An 8,508-nucleotide genomic window follows, 5' to 3' on the forward strand; every position below is an offset into this window, starting at 1 on the left:
CTTCTTCCAAGATCGGTTGTAACTTGACTAGTTACCATGTTTAGTTCCATTTGATCTTGGCTTTTTCCATGTCTTTCCAGACTTAGAGTCTTGAGGTTCAACGTGTCCCAGTCCTTTGTGCGTATCTCTGTTATCATAATGAACTTTCTGGTCTGCTTGGATTTCATGCTTATCATGTTCATATATCAAACTAGACCAGACAAAGTTTATCATATTAGATTTGTCTTTGTCCAGATGCAATTGAGCATTTGTTTCAATATGATTGCAATAATCAGTACCAAAGCCTAGACCCATTTATCACCATCTTGCTTTTGCTTTTCATGCATCTTACTTAATAAAAATGAATATTGGTTTCACGTATTGATTACTTTAAGCACCTTTTGGTTTTCAGTCAATGTGGCTTCGACATTCTTATAATTTTATCATTCTCAGTGGCTAACAGACTTAGTTTTACCTTAAGACCGTCGAGTTCCTTTCGCTGCAAGTAGCTGGATTCACTTGATTTGTCTTTCAGGCTTACATTTTCTGCCTTCACTTCGTCAAGTGATTGAGAGATAATCTTGTACTCTTTTACCATATCATGAAGTTCAGTAACAAGATATTCTTGCATAAATTCACTAGAACTGAAATCAAATACCCCATCATCATCTTCCTCTGGTTCTGAGTTTGCCATCAAACACTAGACCGGCTCATCATCACTGTCACTTGAGCTAGCTTTCGGTCCAGAAGACTCACTTCTAGGGTCTGCCCACTTGCTATTGTTCAACTCAGCAACAAGAACCTTATGATCTTTCTTTTTCTTGAAGGATTTTTCTCGTCCTTCGACCGTATTCTCAAACGGTTTATTTTCAACATTTTTGGCACATCAAAATGACCTTTCTTGCCATAGTTATAACAAGCTTGACCATCCTATGCCTGCTCTTTTTTACAATAAAGTATAATAAATTTAGATTGATTTTTGCGCATAAATTTAATGAAATTCCTTGCAAATAGAGACATGGCCTGGTTGCTTAGTTGCTCATCTTGCTTGAAGTTTCTTCGACCGGAGGAACATCAACGGTTGCAGCTAGAGCCTTTGTTGGTTGAGAGTAGATGGCTCGTCTTTAGTCCGGATTCTGAGTTCAAAGCTTGTTTAGATCCATGGATTCCCTTATTGATGCCATCTTTACATCCCATTCTCTGGGCAATGCTCACATTACTTTCAAGGCAATTTCACGATTAGAATGTCCTTAACTAGAGATGCAAGTTCAATAATGATACTGATAAACCATTCATCAAACTCATTTAGAGTTTCTCCAAGCTTCATTTTGACATTATCGAGTTATATGTTAGATGAGGGGTGACTAAACTCCTTTAAAATTTTCTCTAAAACAGTATCAAATAATGCAACCGGTCTTCATAGTGCTAGCTATAGATCTAATTATGATTTACGAAGCCCAACATCATTTCCCGATCATACCATATTCACTCAACTTTCAAATGATGTAAGAACTTTGGAGTGTTCTCTCTCCTTCATCGAGCAAAATTTGAGCGATGATGCAGTTGATGGGATTCCTGAGCAATTCAAAGTTAAGCTAGTGGAGGAACAGACCAAAATCCTTACCAAGAATGAGGTATCTAGTACTCCTACACATTCCCATGCACGTATAACTGCTGTAGTGAATCAACCTTAGCCCACATCTTCACTGCCTTCTGTAAGAGCTTTTCCTGCAGCAGAAGAAGTGATCAATTCCATTGCACAAGAAGCCTCTGCCCAAATAACTGTTGTTGTTCTTGCTCCTATAGTGATTGAAAGTCTAGATTCCATTGTTCCATCCTCTGTCATTACTGCAAAAGAGAATATTTTTGTTGCTGCTCCCATTCAGATTGAAAATCTGAATTTAAACTCTTAATCATTGGGCTTGTTGATCTTTGCACTATGTATATGTTAATTATTTGCGAATTGTGTTTATGGGTGGAATTGCTGATTCAGCAAAATTTAGAAAGTTTTTTTTTTTATCTTAGCTTGGAAAGGATAAACAGGTGTTTAGTAAAATTTGAACCAAGTAGAGTTTCCTCATTCTCCCTCAATTAGGAAACAGTTAATGCGTTTTGTGCTAATTACTAATAGTAATTACACAAGAGAGAAGCTATTTTCATCGTCAGGACAAATAAAAGAATAGGATTTTCTACCTTTTGCACGGCCTCACCGTGAAGGAAACAAGGAAAAAATATTCCAAATCGGAGATAGCTCTTGTTTCACACTCATTTATCTCTGGTTTATGTTTTTCGGACAGGTGATTATTGGCTCGCCAGATCTGAAAGCCAACCATGCTATTCACCAGCATGTGGAAATTATGTCTGAGAACCAGAAATACAATAAGTATGGTTCAAATTTTACTTTTTACATCGTGTTATGTTCTCATGTTTGTGTATGTTTATTGAATAGTAAATGAACGATGGATTCAGATTGGTGAAGTTGCTGGAGGATATTATGGACGGTAGCCGAATTTTGATTTTTATGGATATTAAAAAAGGGTGTGATCAGATAACCAGGCAGCTGAGAATGGATGGTTGGCTGCTTTGTCTATTCATGGAGACAAAAGTCAAGCAGAAAGAGATTGTGTCCTATCTGAATTTAGGGCTGGCAAGACCCATAATGACAGCTACAGATGTTGCAGCTCGGGGTCTAGGTATGTCTGGAAAGGAAACGAACGACAATATTCTTTCTTTCTTTGCCATAATTCGTGTAAAGCATGTAAATCATAGGAGATGTAGAAATGTTGCTTGTTTTCGTTAGGTCGTCCTAGATTCTAGTTTCTCATATTGCAGTAAATCATCAATGTGTCTCTCCTCTCACCCACTGGAAAACCTACTGCACGGGATTTTTCTCAGTTTATCTTCTTTTTTGGTTGTTTTTTGGGGTTGGATTCTCTTTTCCTGAATGCTATAAGGCCTCGTTGTTTTGCACGGCTAGACCGTCTGTGTGCCCTGTGTTTTCTATTTGTCTTCATTCACTTAGGATTTGACTTGTTATCTTTCTTGATTGACACCAAACACAGAATCTACGACCTCTGGTTCACGGTATTCGATATGCATGTAAATTACCCACGATTAATTAAGCCTTCCTCATATAGCAGTCTCATTTCTGAGATGATGAGACCAGCAGCCACAGTAGCTTAGTATTTGTTGAATTGATAGTGTATGGCGATTTGTTAAGTTGGCTTCATTTTGTTAGAAGGAATGTGTTAAGTTGGCTTCATTTTGTTAGACGGAATATCGTTCAGATTGGGACTATCATTTTCATTATGAAGTCTTGTGCATTACATTCACCTGGAAGCAATAAGAATTTTTTTGTCAGAAATTGATATTGTAAATTTAGTTATTGACTACGTGGAATTTAATAACATGGCTAAAGTAACTACTTGTGTTTGTATCTGCCAGATGTGAAGTATGTGATCAATTACGACTTTCCGGGATCTCTTGAGGATTAAGTCCATTGCTTAGGCAGAACAGGAAGGGCCGGAGCCAAAGGCACCGCCTACACTTTCTTCACGGCTGCTAATGCGAGATCTGCCAAGGATCTTATTAAAGTTCTGTAGGATGCTGGACAAAAGGTCAGTCCTGAGCTTGTATCAATGAGACGGTGGTGGTTCTTGGAATGAATATTATTTGTGTTCAAAAACTTATGTGAGACGGTGTCACATACTGTATTTTATGAGATATATATTTTATTTGAGCCATATATAAAAAAATATTATTTTTTATTGTTTCATCTCACACATAAATATTCGCGAGACGGTATTTAATACCAACTAATATTTTGGTGTGAAAACATAAAGCAAAACCCCAAACGCGTAGAAATCAATTGAGGGAATTTGGAACCGAGCAATAATGACCGAAGAAGGCCTCAAACTCTTCACCAACAAGCCCAAAAGATGTAATCAAACGCCAATCTTTGCTCTTCTTTTTGATTAATTTCTGATGATTTTTATTTTATTTTTTGGTTTTGGTAGCGAAGCTGAAGCCTGTTACACCATCGACCATAGCTGCCTCTTCGTCAACGGGGACTGCCTCTGTTGTTCCTCCACCCACGCCGCCGCCTCCTCCTCTTCCTCCCAAGGAATCGTTTGCTCGCCGTTATAAGTTCACGTGGCCACTTCTATTGGCTGTCAATTTCGTCGTCGGAGGTTTTTATCCTTACATTTCTATTTTCACACGTGTGTATTTCTTCGATTGTCTTCTCCCATTTGTTTAGAAACGATCACTTAGACAGATTGAGATCAAATGGCTAGTTTGAAATAATTTTATCTAGAAACATGAAGACTATCTTCATCAACTTTCATTTCTGGCAGTATTTTTCGAAAAAGTTTAATTTTGATGGGTTGCCTGACTGATTAGTTTTCCCAGAGACAAGAAATTGAGAAGTGTATCCTCAACTACTAAAATTAGTATGAGCTACCGATGCTTGGGTTATGCCGCCAGCTTCCTTGAGGTTTATAAGCTAAAAGTAATCGATCAACTTTACTATGATCTCTGATGGACATCAATGAATTTGAGATTTAACTATAGAATTTGCCAGATTTCATTTCAGGTATTTTTGAAATGATATCAAGGATCTTTAGTTCAGGTCCTTCTGTTACTTTTCTGGTATCTTGAGAAATGCTGAAACGGAAACTTTGTCGATTTTGTCTTTGAACTTGATAACATCAATTGTTTTAGGAACTTCACTTACCAGATTTGTTCCTTTAGAAGAATATTTAAACTTATTTATCCAAGAAAAGTACATAATCAATCGAATAGGCATCGAATTGATGAATTGACTCTGTGTATGTGTCGTTAAGAATGGAACATCGGGATAACCTCTAAAGTGAATGCCACCCTATTTATTTACCTCTTTGTATCTATTGTCTCCAGTTGTGATCCTGTAAAAGTTTAATCTTTTCTCTGCTTCCAAGAATTAAACAAAATGCTGTGGTGTTCCTCTTCCAAATCCGTTATTTTCATGTACTTTTACCATCACGAACATGAACCATCTGTAGCTCAAGGAACAGAGATATCCTCTTCCACACTCTATCTTCATTAATCATGGTTGTGATGTAACTGAAATAAAAGAGATTTCTCAACACTTGGGAAAATAATTTCTTCTTACTTCTGCAACTCTTTGTTTAAAGTTTTAGTTTGGACTGAATTTGGGAAACCATTACAAAATGGTGGCACGTTTAATAGAAATGTGTTCTAGTTATCTCATAGGTTTCTCAGAAATTTGATGGATAGAGTGCATAATTCTACCATCATTGAATTCTTTCTCTAATTTTGTTCGCATTATTTAAAAGATCTTTCGATTCGAGTGGAGTAGCTGGTCTGTCATTGATTGAAGCAAGAGTTTACCAATTATGCACCTTTCAACCTCCTTTTCTACTAATGCCCGACCGTGCTAAGAATCGGCTTATTTGTTTTCTTGGTCATTGTTTTATGACTTGTATCGTTGGTGCTTTGACACTGCATAAATATGATCACCTTTAGTTTTTTTTAACTGTTCCCTGTGTGAACTTGTATCAATCCTTTCGTGAGATTTTGTTTTGAACAAAATGTACTCATTCACCGATGAATTTCTCGTTGTTGCAATTCTTCATAGCCTATCTTTTTACAAGAACTGGGAAAAAAGATGTGGGACCTGAAGAAGCAGAAAAACCAGATGCTCCTGTCACATCTACGTCTACATCACCTCCTGCTGATCCGGTTACCATCTCTGAAAATTCAGTTACTCGACCCACTGTTGAGCCTGTACAACGTGCACCAATCCCGGAGGATCAGCAACGCGAATTGTATAAATGGCTGTTACAAGAAAAGAGGAAAATAATGCCCAAAGATGGTGAAGAGAAGAAGCGGATTGATGAAGAAAAAGCCATTCTCAAACAGTTTATTCGAGCCAAGTTCATCCCAAATTTGTGATTCTTGACTTGGAAAATCGATTCGAACAGCACTTGTAAAAACATCAGTCACCGTGAACTGTTCATATTAGACATCTGGAAGATATGGTTGTTGCTAGTGCAGAACTATTGAGTTCTTTGATGGAATTTGGAAGACTAACAAAGGATTCTTTTTCTTTAATAGAATCTAGGGTATGAAGAAATGGGCAAGTTTGTGAAAATAATGACAAGATTTTCTTTCAGGTTGAAGTCTCGGAATTTTCGCACGCACAAAGGAGACAAAGTTCCGATCAAGAACGACATAATATATGGTGGGGAGTGTTAGTATCTTAGAGAGTTTGACGGAATGACGGCATTATGCACTTGAGCTAACATTTAATTAGTATTTCTGCCAATTCAAACGAAAGGTTGAGGTATGGGGTTTATTATAAAATTTGCACCAATGATACCACGGATATGCAAAAGTATGTCGTGGAATCCATAGATAAATGGTGCGAAGATTCACCTGTGTTTATTGAAGATGAAGCTAAACTGGTAAATTGTATTTCTACTCTTTTTTTCACAGGTAAATTGTATTTCTACTTATACGAGGAATAAAATCGAGTACAAGCTAGCCATCTTCGTGACAAAGATTTGATAAGACAAGAACATGTTTCTTGATTACCAATTACTCCTATTATTGATAATTCAAGCTAAAATAGGACGTCAGCTAGCTTCATTCATCAAGAAAGCAATATATAGGTGGTGAGAATTGCTTAAATGCAAACCCCCTTCACCTAATGCTAAATTCAATTCTACAACAAACCTAGCTAGCTGCCTAAACTTTAAGTTACATTAATATAACTTATCGGCCAGCAAATCAACAATAATTATATTTGTAGGGTTTCAGCTAATTATTTATCTTGTTGTTTACATTATTTTTTTCCCCAAATTTTATAGCAAGTCGAAGATGATTGATTACATTTGTCAACTTCCGAATGAAGAGAAGAATGCCAATTTGGGTCAAAAGGAGAAGAGATTGGATCATAAAAGAGAACTATGTCGTTTATGTTTTTGTGAACTCATCTATCTTCCTTCCAATATTCACTATAAAGTAGTAATCTATTATAGGTCAACGAAGAATGCAAACATAATGGACAACTTTTTGCCTTCCACTTATTAATAATTTAATATATTTCAAATTGTCTTCCAATTTAGTTGGGCAGTTATAAAAATGTTACCGATCCCAAATACACCAAATATTTATTTATTTATTTGGAATTATATTATTTAAAGGTGGGTGTCTAATTGGTAATGCCAGCAAATGGTTCAACTGCAGACAGTCTTTGTCTTCTGAAAAGTGTAAAAGCCCAACTGCCTACCGCGGAATGAATCGAATTTTAACTGAGCTTTTCAGAATACAACTAGTAATGGGTACTGAGTTAAATCTTAGAAATCTCAATGGCACGATGTTTTTCAAAGCTTCCTATAGATGAAATTCCAAAAAAAGCGCAAAGAGTCGCTGTTCTATGTCGAAATTGAGTGTAAAAATAACTATTATAGTCATAATTCAATAGGCCAAACTCCTTTACATTTTCCTTCTTTATACGTAGAGCTTTAAAAAAAAACGTTTAATCGTTTCCAGAATGTTTCGTGACTTAGCTTGTGATCGAACTCGAGTTCGACTCGCTAAATTCATTGGTTGAATTAAATAAAAAAATGCCTCATTTTGATGATGGTGTTTGGAACATATTTTTGCCAGCAGATTGGATTGGAGGACCACTAACTATCTAATTCCCATTTATTTTATTTTATTATATTGTAAAATTAAAGACTGATTTTCTGGTACTCTTCATTTCCTCCGCCCTCTACTTTCTTCCAAAAACCCCCACCACGAAATGACGAATTACGGCACAATCCCCACCTCCTCTTCACCCTCCGGCGGCCACATCGAGTACATCTCACGGGCCAAGGAACACATCAAATCCGGACTCGGCACGCGCCGCCCCTGGCGTGAGATGTTCTCCTTTCACTGCCTCAACCTCCCCAAATCCTTCCGAGACTCCATGTCCCGCGTCAAGACCAATGCCGGCTACTTCCGCATGAACTACGCCATAATAGTTCTGGTTATCATCTTCCTCAGCCTCCTGTGGTACCCGATCTCGCTCATCGTCTTCATCGTCATGATGGCGGTTTGGTTGTTCCTCTACTTCCTCCGAGACGACCCGCTCGCGATCTTCGGCCGCACGATCTCCGATAAGGCGGTGCTGCTAATTCTCTCCGTCGTGACGCTTGTTGTTCTGCTGCTGACGCACGCGACCACGAATATTCTGGTGGCGCTGTCGATCGCGGTGGTGGTGGTTCTGATCCACGCCATCGTGAGGAAGACCGACGATTTATACTTCGACGAGGAGGCGGGAGGCTTGTTGAGATCTGCGGGTGCCGGAGCTTCATCGTCCTCCTCTTGATTTTCTTGGTGTGCTTGACTTTTGTGGGATTTGTATTGTATTGTATTGTATTATTTGGAAGGAAATCAATCGGTGAATTGAATGTATCATAATATTATTCCTTTTTTGGATGAAGTATTATTCAGTTAGTTCGAATTCAAGAAAAAAGT

At 37.7% G+C, this 8,508-nt stretch overlaps 3 protein-coding genes across 3 annotated transcripts; all 3 read left to right on the forward strand.

The window, feature by feature from the left end:
- Nucleotides 1–997: 997 nt before the first annotated feature.
- Nucleotides 998–3,620, forward strand: LOC140819287 (uncharacterized). Its single transcript, XM_073179294.1, has 5 exons — nt 998–1,206; nt 1,343–1,613; nt 2,277–2,362; nt 2,449–2,672; nt 3,424–3,620. Exons 1-5 carry the CDS (start codon nt 998–1,000, stop codon nt 3,471–3,473), a joined length of 840 nt encoding a protein of 279 aa, XP_073035395.1. The 3' UTR covers nt 3,474–3,620.
- A 167-nt stretch (nt 3,621–3,787) lies between these two features.
- Nucleotides 3,788–6,154, forward strand: LOC140820073 (uncharacterized). Its single transcript, XM_073180384.1, has 3 exons — nt 3,788–3,919; nt 3,996–4,169; nt 5,618–6,154. Exons 1-3 carry the CDS (start codon nt 3,874–3,876, stop codon nt 5,932–5,934), a joined length of 537 nt encoding a protein of 178 aa, XP_073036485.1. The 5' UTR covers nt 3,788–3,873; the 3' UTR covers nt 5,935–6,154.
- A 1,560-nt stretch (nt 6,155–7,714) lies between these two features.
- Nucleotides 7,715–8,473, forward strand: LOC140819433 (PRA1 family protein F2-like). Its single transcript, XM_073179520.1, has one exon. The coding sequence runs from the start codon at nt 7,790–7,792 to the stop codon at nt 8,357–8,359; it is 570 nt and encodes a 189-aa protein (XP_073035621.1). The 5' UTR covers nt 7,715–7,789; the 3' UTR covers nt 8,360–8,473.
- Nucleotides 8,474–8,508: the final 35 nt, after the last annotated feature.

This window comes from Primulina eburnea, chromosome 18 (genome assembly GCF_022965805.1).
Source record: "Primulina eburnea isolate SZY01 chromosome 18, ASM2296580v1, whole genome shotgun sequence".
NCBI classification, from domain to species: domain Eukaryota; kingdom Viridiplantae; phylum Streptophyta; class Magnoliopsida; order Lamiales; family Gesneriaceae; genus Primulina; species Primulina eburnea.

Coding starts and splice junctions, on each gene's coding strand:
- LOC140819287 (XM_073179294.1), top strand. CDS start 998: ATGGCCTGGTTGCTTAGTTGCTCATCTTGCTTGAAGTTTCTTCGACCG. Junction 1,207..1,342: donor ATGCTCACATTACTTTCAAG/GCAATTTCACGA, acceptor AGATGAGGGGTG/ACTAAACTCCTTTAAAATTT. Junction 1,614..2,276: donor AAATCCTTACCAAGAATGAG/GTATCTAGTACT, acceptor TTTTTCGGACAG/GTGATTATTGGCTCGCCAGA.
- LOC140820073 (XM_073180384.1), top strand. CDS start 3,874: ATGACCGAAGAAGGCCTCAAACTCTTCACCAACAAGCCCAAAAGAT. Junction 3,920..3,995: donor CACCAACAAGCCCAAAAGAT/GTAATCAAACGC, acceptor TGGTTTTGGTAG/CGAAGCTGAAGCCTGTTACA. Junction 4,170..5,617: donor TGTCAATTTCGTCGTCGGAG/GTTTTTATCCTT, acceptor AATTCTTCATAG/CCTATCTTTTTACAAGAACT.
- LOC140819433 (XM_073179520.1), top strand. CDS start 7,790: ATGACGAATTACGGCACAATCCCCACCTCCTCTTCACCCTCCGGCGGC.